We start from the raw sequence: 20,754 nt of genomic DNA on the forward strand, positions 1-20,754 counted from the left end.
GTTGGCTCTTATATCTTTGAAGCTCAATAAGGCTTGAGCGTAGAGAGCTTCAGTGACTTTAATCAAGGTGCCATTTGGCAATAGGAATTGGGCCATTCCATGTCCTTGAACTAAACCTGATGGCCCAGCCATCGTAGTCACAGATGAATATGTAGGAAACATCTCCAAGAATAATTGCCTATGTCGTAGAATGGTGTGCGTAGTCGCACTATCCGCAAGACATTGAAGTTCATCCATTCCTAAAAGAAAAGCTCATAATTAAAAAGGAGTCATAAAGAAAAGAACTCAACTTTTAATAAGCCAAACAAAATTACATCATCGTTTCTTTAACCAAAGAAAATCTAATCCAATAAACTAGTTAATGCAAAACAATGGTAGTCGTCTAACTCCTTTAGGTAATTCCAATGTAAATGTGACCAGGTGAGTAGAGAGATGTCGGTGGAGCAAAGCTCGCTTAAGTACCACTTATCTCAAAACCTTCCTAGACATCACAATTACATTGAGTACGCCTACTTTGAAGAAAGACTAATATCATTGGCATCTACTACAAAAGTAATATGGCAATTGCCTACATCTCTTGGAAAATAAAAAGACTTAATCAAAATCGCCAGTTTCTGGGTCTTGATCCTTGTAGTCTTTCACCCTTAGATCGAGATCGCCATCTTGATCTTCTTGTTCCATGTAATTTGCCTCCCTTGCTTCACGATACATCTTGTATGCGTTTGCAACATTCTAGGATGCAGTACACTTCTTTGCCCAATGTCCACTTGATCCACATCGAAGACAAACATCTTTATGGTCAGGCTCCCTTGATCGAGATGCTTTTAGTGCATGATTTGGACGACTATTACTCTTGGTGGCGTCACCACCATAGCCGGAGGCTCCGCCTCTCTCTCTCTTCACACGTTGACCTCCACGGTTCCGTGCACGCCTCTCTTGGCGATTTCCTTCCTCTTTAGGGCGAGAATATGGACCAGAACGTCCAGAATTGTCCCTACTCTTAGGGTTTCGCTCCTTGCGTTCTCCCTTGGGGGCGCGACTATATATAGTTAGACTCCAGAATAGACTTAGTTCCCACGGGTCTAGCATTATAATTCTTCACAAGAATATTGTCGTGCTTTTCAGCTACGTTCATGGCTCCAATGAGCTCATGAAATCTTGTGATACGTCCTGCTTTCACATCAATCCGATAATTCTTTGAAATCATCAGGGCAAAGACGGGGAAGGTAGAGAGAGTCTTCTCGATCAACATCGTATCAGTTATGGCTTGGCCACAAAACTCCATCAGAGACTTGATACGAAGAGCTTCCAAGTTATAATCAAGCACAGACTTGAAATCACAAAAGCGGAGGCTATGCCATCGCACTTCTAAATCAGGAAGTAGGGAGTCACGAACGTTGCGAAATCGCTGCTCAAGTTCTACTCATAGCTTTCTTGGGTCTTCCTCATTGAGGTATTCACTTTGAAGCGCGTCATTCATGTGCCTTGTCATGAGAATGATGGCTTTAGCTTGATTTGCTTCAAAAGCAGTAGCTTGCTCAATGGAGAGCACGTTCTGACTAGGGTCTTGGATGGCTTCCAGAAGTCCATCAGCCTTAAAATGTTGGCGCACATCTCGGACCCACCTATGGTATCCTGCGCCAGTTGTCTCTAGTGGAACAAAGTTCAACTTGTTCAGGTAACTCATCCTGAAAAACAACACAAGATTAGGGTTAGTTTTGGAGCGAAAAAGACTACCACGAAGAACTATTAAATTTCTGAGCGTAGTCGCTTCCAAGAAATTAGGGATTTTCTGAGCGTAGTCGCTTCCAAAAAAATCCGATTCCAAGAGGGGTTTTGGATTAGATCGAAACAACGATGTATGTGGTCGATCGTTTTCTTCTCAACAAACTCTAAGTTTGGAGGACTCTACAAGCTCCAAGCTTGGAGTGAGCACGAACCCCTACAGTTCAGCTATTGGTCTCTCCTATGAAGAAGAAAGGGGGGTAGATGAAGGGATGTTGGAAGTCCCCGAGAAAAGAAGAAGAAATTGAAAAACTTCAAAAATGGGAACTTTTAGAAAAAACTTACCTTGAAAAGTGGTCGGAAATTCTTGACAGGAAAAGTTACTGTAGATGGCCGGAAAAGTCGCCGGAAGTCGCCGGAAAAGGGTTGACCGGCGGTGTTGACCGGAGTTGACCGAGCTGCTGACGTGGCACAGGTTGCTGACGTGGCAGGCTGACTGTAAGCTGACGTGGCAGATGACGTCAGTGGGCTTCAGGCTGTTGGACTTCTAAGCTTCTGACTTTGGTCTGAGATCCTGCTTGTGCTTCTGGGCCTAGGGTTTCTTCCAGGCTGATAACTTCTGGGTTGGGCTGAGGTTGACCGAAGCAAGGTTGACTGAAGCAAGGGAGATGCAGGTGGCGGTTCACGGCTAGGGAATTTCAGGTCACCGGTTTAGGTATCTTGCGGCCGGTTCCGGTGATGATTTTTCAGCTCCGGTAATCTGGGATCAGGCTGCAGCTTCTGGTGGAGTATGGAAGCCGGAGGAAGGGAGGAAAGCTTTGAACCGGGCAGGAAGGCTTTCGGTATTTTCGGGGGCCGGTTCGGGTATTTGCCGGCCGGTTCTGGGGGCAGCGCCGCCGGTTCTGGGCTTCTAGAGGTGAGAGCTTCAAGGAGGGCAGCAGAGGTTTCTGGGATTTGAAAGCTACGAATATTAGGTTTCAGGGTTAGGGCTTCGTGCTGATAACGTGTTGTAGAGAAACTGAAATTGAGAGGAATTTCCGGTGTGTTCTCATTGATAATAGGGGCCTCTATATATAGAGGATTACAATGCATAGAATCTCAATCATACAAGGAAAGTAATCATACATTGAATAGGAATCTAGATCCTTCTAATTCAACCATATTACCACTAGGTCAAGTAACCTAGAGTTTGGGCCAAACACAAATAGAGATATCCTTAAACAGAATGAACTTTTTGAATAATTTGAGTATCATTCATGGCCTCTTATCTTTCTATTTTTGCTCAACCATATATAGCCTCCTCACTGGAAACAAAATGCTTTTCCTAATATCAAAGGATCTAGCTAATAGTCGGAAGATAAAAGACTACTGCAATAATTTATAATCACCTCTCATGTTAAATTAAGAGTTAATTCGATTCAAGTCCTTTTTGTTATATAAAAATTAGATCTAGTCCGCGCATATTTTCTTGTTAATTGCGGTCCATTTGCTTTTTTTAATAGTCCAATTTGCCCTTAGAACCAAATAAGGTAATTAATTTCAAATTCACTAATTAGATCACAATTTTAGCTCAATTTTAAATTTTAAATTCAAATTCCAAAATTTACAATTCATCAATAAATAATTTTCAGACAAAGAAGACTAAATGCATTCATACAAACTCAATATACCTAAGATGTAGGTCTAATACTTATATACCTACATTATAGGATGAAAAACATTAGAACAAAAATTCAAACATTATTGCTTCATTTGTATCTATATAGTAGGTATTTAAAGTTGTACGTAGAGATTTAATCTACCTAGACATACGAAGCAGGAAAAAAAAACATAGAATATATTCCCAATCTAATCAAAAGGTACAAATATGTATATATAGAACTTATACCTAATTAAAAGATAAAATGTATGAAAGAGAAAATGTGAGACAATGATGGAACCTTAGATATAGAGATATAGAGAAACTTGATTTTTTTTTTAACTTGTGAAATCTTACCTATAAACAAGGCATGTAAATGTGAAATAAAAATGTCTAATCAAATTCTAGGACAAATCTTACCTATAACACCATAATCGATTCTATATTAAAGGTAAGCAAAAACTTCTTACCAAATCTATAATAAAGGTACATGCGAATTCTCTCTAATCTTGGATCAACAATACTGTAAATGTCTCCTTGCGCAAGCATGGAAGCAACCCATTGACTAATGTGAATTCTCTCTACAGTTCCTGATATAACAGGTCGGTTTGTGATAACTTCCAACAGCACAATCCCAAAGCTATAAACATCACTTTTCTCATTTAACCTGCTTGTTAGGTAGTACCTGCAGCAAAGCCAAACCATGCACCTCGAATCACAATGATTTCGCAAAATTACAACGTTGGATTGAAGTTTGAAAAATAAAGATTTGAAAACTAATGATGATCAGTAAACTAAAATTAATCTAGAAGTACTACTTACTCAGGGTCAAGGTACCCGGGAGTACCAGCAACGCCAGTTGTTATATGAGTCACAAGGTCTGTAGGGAAATTTCTGGATAGGCCAAAATCAGATACTTTGGCTTGGAAGTTTTCAGTCGGCAAGATGTTTGCTGATTTCACATCCCTGTGAATTATAGGTGGCTTACAACCATAATGCAGATACTCCAATCCTGCATTTCAAAATTCATCACAAAAACTTTCAACAAAAAGAGGTAAAAACATGGACCAAAATCATTAAGTTGCTGACCTTGTGCAGCGTCTACTGCTATTCGAAGTCTGTCTTCCCAACCCAAAGTAGTGGAACTGTCATCTAAATCCATGGTCAGGTATGATCATTTTATATAGGGTGTAGAAAAATGATGGTAAGGTATGTAAAATGATCATAAGTTATAATTTTTTTTAATGACGATGCATCAATTAAGGGTATTGTTGTGCTGATGACATATTATAATTGATATGGTTTTTATGAATACCAAATTGATTGAAAAACAACATTAACTCTCAATTTATTGATACATAAATTATTGATTGTTTTGAGTAATATTGTTATGGGTAAATTTGGTATATGAAAAAGTAGAAGTTGACTCATCATGCTAATATAGGAAAGTAAGCAGATGTGGATGCTTAGTCACTGGACCGCAATTAACAAAACTTTTCGTCCGGATTAAAATCAAAACAGGACATGATTTTTGGACTTATAACTAATTAACTCTTAAATTAATGGCTAATTACAATTTTTTTCCAAAGACAAGGCATAGACTCCCGTTAGGTAGGAGTATTGAGCCTCCTACCTATATTGTTATTTAATAATATTGATGAGTACAATGAGGGTACATAGGACCTATATCTCGTGATAGATTACAACCATCCTCTACGAGGACATCTAAAATAAAATCAAGGTAATCCTCAATCCAAAACTCGTCCAATAGAGAAACTCTAGCAAGGTGAACAAGTCTATTTAGGGCAACTCTAGCAAAATGGCTAATTACATTTTGTTACCTTATGTTTGGGGGAAGGTCTTTTTTACCTACCAGCATCGTTTTACTTCGGGTTTTTGTCCATTTACCCCATTTCTAGGGATTTTTTTCCCACTAACCCCATTAAGTTTTTTTAATTCTCTCTTACCCAATACACTCTAAGAGAGTCTTCCCTAATACACCATTAAGATTTTTTTTTTGTTTTTAATTTTTTTTTAGAGCTAAAATCATTTTACCACCCTGAACTTTACACTTAAAATCATTTGTGTCCCCAAACTTCTAATTTGATCACATATGCCCTTATACTCTCCAATATGATCAACCAAAGCCATTAGTAAACTAATTCATCAATTTCTTCATAAATTGGTGATGATGAGAGTCCACTTAGGGTTAGTTTTTAGCTTTGGACATGTATATAGTGTGTTTCTTGCATGATTGAAGGCCAAAATCTAGTTTGAGTGGGCAACACTATATGAAGAAATTGATGGATTAGTTAAGGATTGGCTATAATCAATCACATTGGAGAGTACAAGGGCACAAGCGATCATATTAGAAGTTTAGGGGCACAAATGATTTTAGGTATAAAGTTCAGGGTGATAAAATGATTTGACCTCTTTTTTTTAATACCATTCTACCCCTAACCCATTTGTTACTTAAAGAGAGAGAGAGAGAGAGAAACCATAGGAGACTTCGCCGGAGCCCGTCACCGGCCGCCGGATTCCGGTCACCGGTCGCCGGATTCCGGCCAACTTTCGCCGGATTCCGATCACACCGGATATTTCTGAAAACCCTCCAATAGAGAGGCAATAGAGGTCTATTGCCCCCCAATAGACGTCTATGGGGGCAATAGACGTCTACCAGCCATGTATTGCCCCTCAATAGATGTCTATTGCCCCCCAATAGATGTCTATTATCCCCAATAAAACTTTCGGTTGCCAGAATATGAACTAATCTCCCTAAATTTAGACAAATAAAACTTTATTCAAAGAAAAAAAACGAGGTGATTACATCAATTCAAAACATATATTGCCCCCCAATAGACGTCTATTGCCCCCCAATAGAACTTTCAATCGCCGAAATGGGAACTAATCTCCCTAAATTTAGACAAATAAAACTTTGATTAAAGGAAAACAAAAGGAGATTACATCAATTCAAAACGTCTATTGTCCTCCAATAGACGTCTATTGCCCCAATAAAAACACATTTCTATTGAAAAAATTTCAAGCATCGACTTTTACATCATTATGCTAACAACCACAACATATATATTATCGCACCCTTCTAAAATTAGCCTAACATTCACTTTTATTGGCCGAGATTTGGGGCCCAAGTTTCTAATCTATTGTTTCAAATCAGTTACTCACCATCCTATACAATTATCATGGCAATATAATAACAATATCTATCGTTTCAAATCAGTTACACACCATCCTATACAATTATCATGGCAATATAATAACTAGAATTTTTGTATTAGCAGTGGGGTTATGGTTGGTGCTCATTATTCATGCAACGGTTAGCTTTTCCGCAACTCCAAGAAATGACATCGCATAAAGCCATTGACTCCTCGTCCTCCATTTCTATTAAACCCCCACTAAAACCAGATCTCAGTCTCTCAAGTCTCTCTGATCATTCTTCTCCTCACTCACTCCAAAATGGCGAGTTGACTCGTTCTCGTGTTCACACTCAGCGCCCTGCTGCTCCTCTCCTCCCGCCCAGCTCTCTCCAAGGACGCCGCCGTCGACGACGACGACAAGGATCTCAGCTTCCTCGAAGAGCCGACCGAGCAGCAGGGCCACGGCCATGACGCTGCGCCACACTATCCAGATCCGAACGAATTCGACGGCAAGAACTATGACGACGCCGACGACTTCTCTGATTTCGACGAGGGCAATCAGGAGGCGTACAAGGAGCCCGAGGTCGATGAGAAGGACGTCGTCGTTTTGAAGGGGCGAACTTCAGCGAGACGATTAAGAAGAATCGTCACCGGAGCTTTTTCGGCAAACCGAACAGAGGCGTAACCAAAATAAGGGAGGGAGGGAAGGGAAGGGCGGGGGAGAGAGAGAGACTTACGTGTGTGTCTGGAGGCGAGTTGCAGGGAGCCCCGGTCAGCCGGAGACGGAATTTGAAAGAGAATTCCGGCAGTGAATTCTGAGGGGAGAGAGAGAGAGAGAGATCTGAAATCGGAGAGGGATGAGAGGGGAGAGAGAGCGATGTGAAGGAGAGATCATATCGTGGGGTTTATTAATTTGATTAAGGACAAATTTGTCATTTTGCTTCAAATTGGGTTAGTGGGAATAAAAATTTGTTGCTGGGGTAAGTAGGACAATTTTAGTTGATTTTGGTGCTTTTGGTCAAGAACCCTTTTACTTTAACACATTTGTGACCTACTGTTTCAAAGTAGAATCAGTTTGAAATAATGAAATGATATGGCAATATTTATGTTGTCAAGTTGAGATTTAGTCTTTCTTTTTTTTTCTTTTGGGCTTTGTCCGTTAATCGTGGGCTTCGGCCTTTTAACAGTTGAAACTAGGGCACCCCCTTCTCCCTCACTAAATGGGATAAACTGAAAGCTCTTGACAATGGAGTTTACCAACTGCTATGCTCGGCTCCTGCTCCTGCTCTTTGGAATAATTAACTGGCGATTTGTTCAGACTTCAGAGCTTGCCTGCCTCCACGCAGGTATGGACATGGACTATGCTTGAGAATGTCACTTCTCTCTTTCTTTTCCATTACATTTGAATCGAGCAAAACCAGAGTCCAGAGTGGTGGATAATAACAGATTTGCATTTATGTTTCATCCTAGACAAATTCATATATAGACATATGTATATCAGTTTTCTTATGGTTGTCTTAAGCAAGTTCTTCATTATTAAAAATATAAATAAGAGGATGGGCGGTGAGTTCCAGAGTGTGGTAGACCCTTTACTTTTGGATTTGAGGGTGTGACTTGCTCCCTAAATCGTATGTCTCCGAGAAGTTAATATCGTCACATCCCTTATTTATTTATTAATAAAAAAATAAAAATAAAACATGTTATGCAAAGTAGATTGTTGTCTTCCCTCAATAGGTAAAAGTTTAGAGATTGTGTAGGGAGGATTCCAAAAATGGAGGCAAGTTGTACCGCTATATCAAGTAGATTTGGTTCAATATAGAGCTAGAATAGTTTGATACTAGTCTACTAATGCATAAGGCCAATCTATCTTTGAATCGAACTAGTATTAATATACCAATACATAAGTAGATTTGGTTCGTTACAGAGCTTGGTAGAGTAGGTCGATACTAGTCTACTAATGCATGAAGCTAATGTATCTCTAAATCAAACTAATCTATTTGATGTATCAGTACATCAATATATTGTAGACATTTGTATTACCTTTGTATTTGGGTTTTAGGTTGTTGTAGTTGACAATTAGATAATTGCTTGCCAGCGAAGCAAAAGTGTATGAGGCAACTTTTTCATAATAACCGAAAGAATTGTTTAATCATGCCCTGTTTCATTTATTCAAATCTAGTCTTTCAACTAATTACATGATGAATATAAAAGTCTCATAAAACATACAAGAGTTACATGACCTTATTGCCTTTTACTTTTAGCCTTGCTGCTCTGAAATTGCTGAGACTAGAGTAACATAAAAACATTAAAGAAGAGAAAGTACATTGAAGAAGACCTTGGTGCTGCCATAGCTAGAAGAGGAACATCTCTGTGGATGACAAGACCATTGCGTTCTGTCATGTTCATATCCTCAGCTCTGGCTCCACTAGGCAATGCCCACTCAAACTTGTGCACAAGATTTGCTAGCACAAGCTCAGTAGTGATCATGGAAAATAGGATTCCTTGGCAACATCTCCTGCCAGCTCCAAATGGGATAATCTGGAACTCTTGTCCTGTGAAATCCATACAAGAATTCATAAATCTATCCGGTTGAAACTCCTCTGGTCCATCTCACAGAGAAAGGTCCCTTCCAATTGTCCAGGCATTTATTATGACCATGGTTTTTTGCTGCTATGTCGTAGCCCTTTATGGCTTTATTTTAGCATCTTGGGTTGACTCTCGAGTACCCATCAACGGTATTGGAGGATACAGCCTAAGTGTTTCAATGATCACAGCTTTCAAGTTAAAGCATTTTGTTCAATTCACTTTCTGTTATGTCTTGTTTCCATCAGCAATTCCCATAACTTCATTTTGCAGTGTTTTCATCACTCTGGCCATGCCTTATGAGTTCTGTCATCGCCCACTCTAGAATTCTGTAGGCTGTATCAGTTCCAAGAAAGATAATTTCAACTCAAAAATGGATCAGGGAGAATAAATACTCAGTCTTGTTAGCATGTTAAAATTTGAGCATCTTACTTTGTAAGGGAGAATAAATACTCCATTCTTGATACCAAATTTCTTAACTTTGTTTAAGGACAAGTATAAATTAACAGAGAGATAGAGAGAGTAATGTTGCAGAGAGAATGGAGATTCAAGTGTGTTTATTCATCTCATACAAGGAGGTATTTATAGGAATACAATTGAGGTGTGAGATGCTTTAAAGAATGATACAACTTTGATGACAGCTCTATTTCTAGTCTTTACATTGTGGCATTGTGGCAGTGATGATGGAGATAACCATGCTTGTTCCCCTTTGACATAAAGCTTATCATATAAGTCACTATACCCATCTTTACACTTAAGCACCTTTTCTTTATACTCAAGTATATATCCTATACATGAAATAGACATATAAACTATGACAACAATAATCATGTATACTACAACACTCCCCCTTGGATATTTCATGTCAATAGTATTGTCTAGGCCGTGCGCTTAGAAATTGCCTCGTTAAAAACCTTGCCAAGTAATAAAACCCTGTGGGAAAAAACAACCTTGGTCGAAGGAGAAAAAGAGCACAACGCGTGTTGAGTGTGGAGTAGTAATATCACAGCTTTGGAGATAAGTGGAGTCTTCTTGTCAGCATCATAAGTAGGTAATATGTCTACGAGAGGGATGCAAATAGAGTTGCTGCAACAAAACCTTGCCCGGTAAACCCAGTGGGAAAAAACCGTGGTCGAAGGGAAAAGATGAGCAAAAGCATATATGTTGAATCAAAACATCTTCAGGATGTAGTATAAGTGGGGCGACCATGCTAAAGATGTGCCTCGTTAAAACCTTGTCAGGTAACAAAACCCAGTGGGACAAAATAACCCTGGACGAAGGACAAAAAGAGTACACGATGGTCAAGTGGGTATGCTTCTGGATACTCCCCCTGATTTCAACATCTCCTTTGTGTCTCCCAAACGTGGTGCTTATCTCGTTGCCTCATTAAAAAAAAAACATTGCCGAGTAATAAAAACCATGTGGGACAAAAATAACCTCGGTCGAAAGGGAAAAAGAGCACAACACACTCTTCACGTTTTGAGATCAAATATGTAGACATCTCTCCCCTCTGATTGATCTTTGAGGAGAGTCTGTTATTGCTGATTTTATGCTTGATGTTGTCGCTTTTGATGCAGCCTTGCTTCATTTGTTTCAAAATAAGCAGCATTATCTTAAATGCTTGTAGGCTCATCTGTGGTAGAATTCAAACCACAACTGTTCGAACATGCGTAACTATGGATCCAGTCCATATACATTCACGAACTACTTCGTGAAGAGCAATAATCTCTGCATTGTTCGAAGATATAGCGACTAAGGTCTATTCTGTAGACCTTCAAGATATCGCGGTCTTACCCATGGTGAACACTTTACCAGTCTGGGAAGGCCTTTGTATGGGTCAACAGATACCAAATATCAGCAAAACCTTCCAAAAACACTTATGTCATTTTGGGGTAGGGATAGAAAACGCAGGCCAGTGTTTGGCGGCGTTTCTGGTGTGTGATGGATCTGAATCCATCATCTCATTGTAGGGATAGAATAAGCCCATATGGATCATACATCTCAAGTATCGAAAGATATCTTTTACACCAATCCAATGGCGTCGCGTTGGCGCAGAGCTATACCTTTAGCTAACAAGTTTATGTCAAAACGAGATGTCTAGTCTTGTGCATTGAGCTAAGTACAATAATGCGCCTATTCGCACTTCTGCCTCTTGCACATCTTCGTCTGATCATCCTTCAGACGAAGAGGATCCTTTTCAGGATCAAGACTACGAACGATCATGGGGTGCTTGAAGGCTTGACCTTTGTCAAAATGCCTAAGCATCTATCAACACGGTGCTCAAGTTCCAAACTGAGGCATAATCGTGTTCCCCCAAAATCCTTCATCTCAAACTCGGATTTCAAGTGTTCAGCGGTTTCCCTTAACTCTTTAAGGACTTCTAATGAAGATCATGTCCAACATGAAAACCGCGATAGAATCCGAAACTTGTTTATGGAAACGCGCGGGCATATCCCTTCCCAATCAAGTAGTCACTTTTAGTGAGCGTTTCAATTCTATTGCAAACGCGCTCCGTGGTCTAGAGCCACTTGATTTGGGTAACTAAAGTTTCACTATAAACTTTCATGTATATTCCGTATCTAGATCCCCATAGAGATACGTAGTGACCACATTTATAAGCTGCATGTTCAGTTATTTGGAAACTACCAAACTGACAGGGTAGTGGAGTGCAATGACATCCATTACGAGAGAATATGTCTCATCGTAGTCAATTTCAGGGCGTTTTGTGAGAAGCCTTGCGCCATAAGGCGAGATTGGCATCTCTTTTTCTCAACACGCTTTCTAACGAAGACCCATTAGTCAATAGGTTTTATGTAAGGAGGTGTTGGCATCACCGGCTCAAAGACCTTCCTCTTCGTTTAACCTGGATCACATCTTTCTATTTAGGCCAAATTTCTCTACGTTGGTATTCATGCTTCAACGGAGCGTGGTTCGATATCATTGATCTCAACAAACTCATGCGTATCAAAATGCGCATTTACATCATCAATTATGATGGAGTTTCTATTCCACGTCTTATGTACACTAGTGTAATTTTCATAGAGCTCTATATTCTCAGAATTAGGTTCTGACGTTGAGGCGTCCCCCAACGATAACCATAATCTGGAAGATACTCATAAGACGGATGTTGAGTGTCGATGATCCAAGGATTGTGCCAAAGTATCCTTCGAATCCACGGGCTTCCCACGCATCTTAGCTGGGGCCATGGCCTGTAACGCCAGAGTGCCACTTTCTATGGCGTTGGCGCCTTGCCTACCTCTGTGTAGGGTGGCACTACGTCCTCTTATAGGGACGTCCTGCCTTGCAGGCATTTTTGCAGCAAATATGTGTGATCTTGTCACTTTTAATAGGGATCGAGATGAGACATAGTGGGGATAGACCACGACAATTCCTGTCGTTCCTGCTGAACATTCGTGTTCTTATCTCCCCCTAACGATGGGAAGACTGTCTCATCAAAGTGACATCCGTAAATCAAACGGGTAAGAGATCGCCTTTGCAAGGGCATTAAGTGGCGGACGATTGTTGGAGTCTCAAATCCAACTAAGTTGCTCACTTATTTGTAAGGACCTACCATAGGCGCTGTGGCAGCGCGATTGGCACATAAATGGCTCACTCGAATGTGCGTAAGTACAAAATATTTGTACCCAGTCACTAGCTGTAACGCATATATACATTGAGTGGCGGTAGGTCGTAGAGAAATTAGCATAGTTGTATGCGATATTGCATCACCCCAAGCGGATATAAGTATATTGGTGCGCATCACCAATGTCCGAACTACCATCGTAGTTATGTCCGCGAGACCTTTTGGGCGTGTATATGGGAATGTGATGTCCAACATCAGTCCCTTTGCAATAACCATCGAAAGTCTTCGATGTAAAACTCTCTAGCATAGGCAAACCCAATTGACCTAAGGATGACGGGGGGTGAGCCCGTTGTCATATGATTTGTGCTAGGAGTATAGCATACATAGCTTTTACTAGTGGATAATAGCACAACACGTGATCAGTGTGTTTGCGTGTTAACCAACATCATGAGATATTTAAACGTCCGCAAGTTGGTTGAATAGGTCCACAAATATCACCTTGGATTCTTTGCAAGGATTCTTTGCAAGAATGGTATATTTTATTTAGTGTCCTTTGCATAGGATGGTCTCGATCCTATCTTTGCTAAAGAGCAAGCTTTGCAAAATGAAGTAACTCTTTGGACCAATCTTTGGTTCGTACTTCTTTTCGTTTTGAGGAATGGATGTTCGTGAAGTCTTTAATATACGGAACATCATATCACGACCTGGATATCCCAAACGGTCTTGCCAAAGCCTATATGTGTCAGAATCCCATAAGTCATCTCTTATGACATGGTTTGATTCAATGGCTCGAATAGTGGTTGCATACAACCCACTAGAGTGACACATAAGTTTCTCTAATACTCGTTTATGTCCGTAGTCATTAGAGGTAATGCAAATGAATTCTTGTCCATTCTCACAATGTGTTTCCACATGAAAACTATTGGCTCTTTATATAAAGTTCGGAATTTAACACATGTCCATGACATTGAATAATAATGCGACACTTTATTAATAAGGAAAATAGCCAATGATTACATCAAAGTTTTCCAAAGTCTATTCCATAATAAAATCAAACTTTAGACAAATTGTAGTTACTCAATCCGTTTGGTAACTCCAATGAAATATGACCAGGAAAGTAGAGAGATGTTGGTGGAGCGAGGCTCGCTTAAGTACCCCGATCTCAATTACTTTCCTAGACATCATACTACATTGGATGCGCCACATGAGAAAGAGTTTTAATACAATTGTCATTTGACTAAGGCACATTTGCCATTCTTGGAAAATAGAAATGACTATTCTAATCAAAGTCTGCGGCATCCTCGTGCTCTTTATCTGCAGCTTTGAAGTCCTCAGTGGTGAGAGTGATATCTTCACCATCTTCATCTTCAGCAAGATTTATATCTTCATCTTCAGCAAGATTTGTTTCTTGCTCTCTCAATTGCCTATACTCCTTGTAGCTTGCAGCTAGTTGGGTACTTGCATGGCATTGCTTGACAATGCTCAATTGATCCACATCGTTGTGGATATTGCCAAAGCGCTCTTCTAGCGCTACCCATAGGTCTCTTGCATCCTTGATCGACATGTACTCTAATCTGAGAGATTTATCCATGTGGCGTCGCATCAAGATAAGTGCTTGAGCATGCTTTGTGGGTGTTCGTTGGAACACAAGGCCCTGGTCAGGTGCTTGGATTATGGGCAATATCCCACTCGCAGTGAGATGGTTCTCAACGTCGGTTACCCAGCCATGGTATTCCGAGCCTGTTGAGTCAAGCATTGGAAAGTCGAGTCTAGGTTCATTCGACATCCTGAAAAATAAGAAGAGAAGATATATTAGTTTCGGAGTTTAAACTTCCACGAAAACTAAAATAATAAGATTTCCGAGCTATGCTACCAAGAAATCAATTTCCAAGAATATTTGGATTAGACCAAAACAATGATGTTTGCGGACGCTCTTAGTCCGAACATTATGAACACTCTTAGTTTATTGATTACGAACGCTCTTAGTTCGTTTAGCGTGAATCCCCACGATTCCGCTTTTAGTTCAAAAATCGATGCTTGCGGACGCTCTTAGTCCGAATATTATGAACACTCTTAGTTCATTGATCACGAACGCTCTTAGTTCGTTTAGCGCGAATCTCCACAATTCCGCTTATTAAGTAATCGAACCCACGTTTAATATGGTCATAAATTGATGCTTGCGGACGCTCTTAGTCCGAATATTATGAACACTCTTAGTTCATAGATTACGAACGCTCTTAGTTCGTTTAGTGTGAATTTCTATAATTCCGCTTTTTAATTACAAGTCCCTGAAAAGAAGAGAAAAGGAATACAAATTCAAAAACAGGAACTTTTAATAAGAAATACCTTGAAATAGTGTCGCCGGAAAATTTGTCCGGAAAATGTTGTTGAAGGTGACTGAAAAGTCGCTGGAAAAAGTCGAGAAAATCGTCCGAAAAGTCGCCGGAAAAGTGTCTCGAAAGTCGCCTGAAAAGTGTCCGGAAAGTCGCCGGAAAAGTGTCCCGAAAGTTGTCGGAAAAGTGCTCGGAAAGTCGCCGGAAAAGAATCCGGAAAGTCGCCGGAAAAGTCGTCGGAAACTTGCCGGAAAGGTGTCGGCAGATGCTAGGCAGCTGCTCGGCAGATGCTAGGCAGCTGCTCGGCAGATGCTAGGCAGCTGCTCGGCAGATGCTAGGCAGCTGCTCGGCAGATGCTAGGCAGCTGCTCGGCAGATCTGTCTGCAGGCTGTCGGCAGGTCCTCGGCAGGCGTCTCGGCAGCTGTCGGCAGGTCCTCGGCAGGTCCTCGGCAGCTCTCGGCAGATGCGCTCGGCAGCGTCTCGGCAGCTGCTCGACAGCTCTCGGCAGATGCGCTCGGCAGCACTTCGGCAGATCTCGGCAGCGGTTCATTTTTTTTCGGCCGCCGGTTCAGGTTGTTTCCGGCCGGTTCCGGCGGTTCTGAGGCCGGTTCTGGGCTTCTTGGATCAAGGGCTTTCATATGAGCTAGGGTTTGGAGGTTTTTTGTAGGTTTGGAAAAATGACTTCGATTGCTTGATGAACTTCCTCTACTCTTGTCAATTTCGATTCTAAATCTAGAGCAATCTCGTGCTGATAACGTGTTTAAGGACAAGTATAAATTAACAGAGAGATAGAGAGAGTAATGTTGCAGAGAGAATGGAGATTCAAGTGTGTTTATTCATCTCATACAAGGAGGTATTTATAGGAATACAATTGAGGTGTGAGATGCTTTAAAGAATGATACAACTTTGATGACAGCTCTATTTCTAGTCTTTACATTGTGGCATTGTGGCTGTGATGATGGAGATAACCATGCTTGTTCCCCTTTGGCATAAAGCTTATCATATAAGTCACTATACCCATCTTTACACTTAAGCACCTCTTCTTTATACTCAAGTATATATCCTATACATGAAATAGACATATAAACTATGACAACAATAATCATGTATACTACAACAAACTTTGTATTATTGTGAACTGTGAAGACAGACTTACCAAGATGACAGCTTTGATGCTATCTCTATCAATAGAGCCAACCAAGTTATTCTTTTGAACTTCAAGCAGGACATCCACAAAATCCTTTTTGTCTTCACCTTTTACACCACTAACCTTTAGTGCTAATATTACTCATGCTCATCAACTACAACATCTAGAGATACATCAAATTCTTCAGAAACTTTCTCCACTTCTTCATCTGACCACTAATGTGGTTAAACTAGCTATGGAATAAAATATCCAACACAGAAACCACCCAACAACCCCATAAATTCCCCAAGCGACTTCTTCAACTTCATTGCGCCTTCACCACTACTATTCTTTCTCCCAAAAGCCACCCACCAAATCACGTCATTAGAAGGCGAAGCAAACAACTCGCTTAGATTGACCGGCAGTGACAACAGAGATGACTGGTTGAGATTCTCAATGAGCAAGACTAGTTCTTCTTCTCTTACTCCTCGACAAGGACCTAACCCTTTTATTACTTAAAAGATGGAGCACGCTTATGCCTCGCATTTGCCTCCAGTGTTCACTTATGCCTCTCATTTGCACCCTTTTATTTCACATGAATGTAGAATGCATCGTCTACTTGTTTCCGACCAGTGGCAGCTTCGTGCCAACAACTGCATACAAAAGCAAAGCGGGAGCGATCAACATCACTAAAACATTGAAAAGCTATGGTTAGATCTTCATCGATGTTGAGGAAATACCATGCAATAAGTTATCACGATTTCCCACCGTTTGTTCCATCGTTTCTGCCATGTTCATTATACAGAGACACAGAGTAGGTGAATATCTCCTGAGTTTGCAGTGCGTCATAGGCTCCTCGTAGCCATGATTACATATATATAGGGAATTAATTCTGAATCTTATCTGAAAATCCGAAACTGATTAGCAAATTTTGATCAAGAAGATGATTACCTAGCTTGGTTGTGAACTTGTGATGCTCTTTTACTCTTCCCTAAAACTTTAATCCCTACATTATTATGCTTGTTAAGATTTTTTGGGTTTTAGTTCATGTGTTTGGCTATTAGAAATTCAGAATCGACAATACATTCACAAACTTCTTTTTATTAAAGCCAAAAACAAAAACAAAAACAACTTGACTTGGAGCATATTTAAAGATAACAACATGAAACTTCGATCTGGATGGAGGGATTAAGGGGAGTATGGTACCGGGAGAAGATAAAGAGGAGCTTTCTTACAGACAGTGATTCCATAAACTTCACTCACGTCCAAGGCCTCAAGCAATGCATTACCACTAGGCAACTTCCAATCAAACCAATATAGAAGGTTGGCAAGAACACATTCAAGCGAAGCAACCGCAAAGGCCTGTCCTGGGCATCTTCTTCTACCACCACCAAATGGGACAAACTGGAAGTCCTCACTTGTGAAGTCGACTGAGTTGTCCTCAAATCTATCTGGGAGGAACTCATCCGGCCTTTCCCAGAACTTGGGATCCCTTTGGATTGCAAATGCATTGACAAACACTCTTGTTTGGGCAGGGATATGGTAACCTCCCAACTCTACTCGCTTACTTGTTTCTCGAGGAACTAAAAGAGGTGCTACAGGATGTAGTCTTAGAGTTTCTTTGATGACACATTTTAAGTAGTCCATTTGATTGATATCGTTCACATCTACCCTTGCCTTATTCCCCACCACACTTCTTATATCCTTTTGGACTTTCTCCATCACACTTGGATTTCTGGCGAGCTCTGTCATCAACCACTCCATTGTTGTTGAGGTCGTAACAGTTCCTGCAATGAACATATCCTACAACCAATGAACCATAACGAGACTAATTTCAGGCGCCATTTGAATCATGCAGGATGTGTGTTGAGATAAAATAAACAAAAGAGTATCAGAGAGATACCTGTAGAATTGCTTTCAGGTTGTTTCGAGTAAGCTCAAAGTCGAGCATGGTTTTGTTTTGAAGTTGGAGGAGAATATCCACAAAATCCTTCTTATCGGGCACGCATTCTTTCTTATGATCTTCAATCAACTGATCAAAAAATCCATCTAAGTCAGCAAAAATTGCTTTCAACCGTGCAATGAAGCCTGTAAGAGTGTCAATCCATCTCAAAGAAGGGAAGAAATCTCCAAAACTGAAAGACATTAGTTCCACCATGAACCTTCTTGATGTCTCTCCATACCAATCACCATCTTCTATAAACTTCTCTCCAAGAATACACCTAGACATTATGTTGCTGGCGGTTGTAATCAGCATTTCACTTAGATTAATAGGAGACTCACCGAGGGACGCTTTGCGAATCCTGTTGATCAATTCTGAAACTTCTTCATCCCTTGCATATTGGAATTGTTGCACTCTTTTAAGGCTTAGAAGTTCAACAACACAAATTTTCCGAAGTTGTTTCCATAATTCCCCATAAGGAGCAAAAGCTATGTCTTGGCAGCCATAGAGTAATATGTTTGCAGCAGTAGTTTCTGGCCTCCCGGAGAAAACCTCATCATGGTTCTGCATGATTTGTTCGGTCATCTCTGCAGATGAAATTACTAGTGTTGGAACTTGGCCCAAGTGCAGCAGCATTAGAGGTCCATACGTCTTTGAAAGAGCTTGAAGAGAGCGATGCGGGAGTTTTCCTAGCTGGTGAAGGTTTCCAATTATTGGTAACCTTGTTGGTGATGGAGGCAATTTGAGTTTCTCACCTGATTTAGAAAGTGAAAACACAACGAAAATAGAAAGGAAGAGAAGAGAAACCAGGAAAAGATTTAAGAGTGTACTCCTTTGCATCTCTTGCACCAATTGATTGAGCATTGCCACTAGAGCCATTGCCAAATTGTTTTGGCACCCAAGAGGTCTTCACTCTTAGCTCTCTGCTCACTTTTCTCAAAGGCACTGATGCTTTTCTAGGAACTCTACTATTGCTACAACATACTTATAGAGAGCTCCAAACCATTAGCTAGCTAGTTTCTTCTCTATCCCAAAACTTGCATAAGATCAACATAATACGTCCTTATGCTGACCTGGTACAACCTACTCCAATCAATGCATTCGACACACATAACCAAGCTCAAACAGATTCTCTAGATTCTGAAAATAATAATGCAGGAGCTACTTGGCATTTAGCAAAAGTGCAGATAATGTAGAAAAATGCGCAGTGTTTCACGTTTCTGAAAGGAGTTAACAGCAACAACTTTGCTTATTTTGATTGTGATGATGGGCACCCCAATTATTTGTATAATTCATTCAAGAAGCAAAATAGTCACATGCATGATAAACATAGGACAGTCACTAATTAATCAGTAGGCTACTTTAAGATAATAATGCAGGAGCTACTTGGCATTTAGCAAAAGTGCAGATAATGTACAAAAATGCGCATAGTGTTTCACGTTTCTGAAAGGAGTTAACAGCAACAGCTTTTGCTTATTTTGATTGTGATGATGGGCATCCCAATTATTTGTATAATTCATTCAAGAAGCAAAATAGTCACATGCATGAAACTTCTTATCTCCTTTTGGACTTTCTCCATCGTACTTGGATTTCTGGCGAGCTCTGTCATCAACCACTCCATTGTTGTTGAGGTCGTAACAGTTCCTGCAATGAACATATCCTACAACCAATGAACCATAATGAGACCAATTTCAGGCGCCATTTGTATCATTAACATCAGGATACAAATCTGCTTTGCTCTGCTCTTGCCCTGTGATTGTACAGATCATGTTCTGCTTTACCTACAACCAGGTATAGCGTATGTTCTCTCTTCCTTTCCCATTATATGTGGATTGAGTCCAGCAAAAGTAGAGTGCTGGACGGTAAAAAGTTTGATTTATGCTTCATCTTGCTTTGGAAAAATTCATTCATACATGTATATCAGTTTGCTTAGGGCACTTTTTAATATGTATACGCTGTGTTTGTGAACTATACTTGCTTAAGGACATGTTATGCCAACGGTTTATAAAAGTAGATTGATGTTATCCCATAAAAAAATACTTACCTAGGTAGCAAGCTCTGAAAAATTATTACATGTCAAAGGAGTTTGGCCTTTGCCCCTTTTCGATATACTATTTTGGGGTTAGCCCTTTCTAAAGTCGAAACTAGGGCACCCACTTTCTCCCCTCGCTAAATGGGATAGTGGTATAATCAACTGGCTATTACAGACATGCTTTGCCTCCACCCAGGTATGGACTATGTTCTCTCTTTCTTTGCCATTATATGTGAGTCCAACAAAAGCAGTGTGGTGGTAAACTAACTAATAAAGTGTTTGCCTTTGTGCTTCATCTTAAACATTTTCATATACGTACATGCATCAGTTTGTTGGGTTGTGTTTGTGAACTTTACTTGCTTAGGAACTTGTTATGCCAATGCGTGAGAACAGTAGATTGATGTCATGTATACCTGACTAGTTTAGGGAAGCTCTGAGAAATTACTACATTTCTATCTAGGTTTGACAATCAGATTCGATGAAGCAACTTTCTCATAGTTATCGAACATTTGTTTGATTATGCTCCCCTTTGCCATGTTAAGTCAGTGGCTGGCCATTATTCAATTAATTAACCATGTGAAAGCTGTAGTCATTATTCAAATCTTGCTTCATTAAACAATCTGTTTGACTATGGCC

General features: G+C 40.2%; 1 protein-coding gene across 1 annotated transcript; it reads right to left on the bottom strand.

Annotated features, from left to right (window-relative positions):
• Positions 1 to 17,227: 17,227 nt before the first annotated feature.
• Positions 17,228 to 19,125, bottom strand: LOC133742116 (phenylacetaldehyde oxime monooxygenase CYP71AN24-like). The gene is made up of 2 exons (XM_062169800.1): positions 18,048 to 19,125; positions 17,228 to 17,947 (listed from the first exon to the last, which is right to left on the bottom strand). The coding sequence occupies exons 1-2, from the start codon at positions 18,963 to 18,965 to the stop codon at positions 17,333 to 17,335; spliced, it is 1,533 nt and encodes a 510-aa protein (XP_062025784.1). The 5' UTR covers positions 18,966 to 19,125; the 3' UTR covers positions 17,228 to 17,332.
• Positions 19,126 to 20,754: the final 1,629 nt, after the last annotated feature.

Source organism: Rosa rugosa, chromosome 4 (assembly GCF_958449725.1).
Source record: "Rosa rugosa chromosome 4, drRosRugo1.1, whole genome shotgun sequence".
Classification (NCBI taxonomy): domain Eukaryota; kingdom Viridiplantae; phylum Streptophyta; class Magnoliopsida; order Rosales; family Rosaceae; genus Rosa; species Rosa rugosa.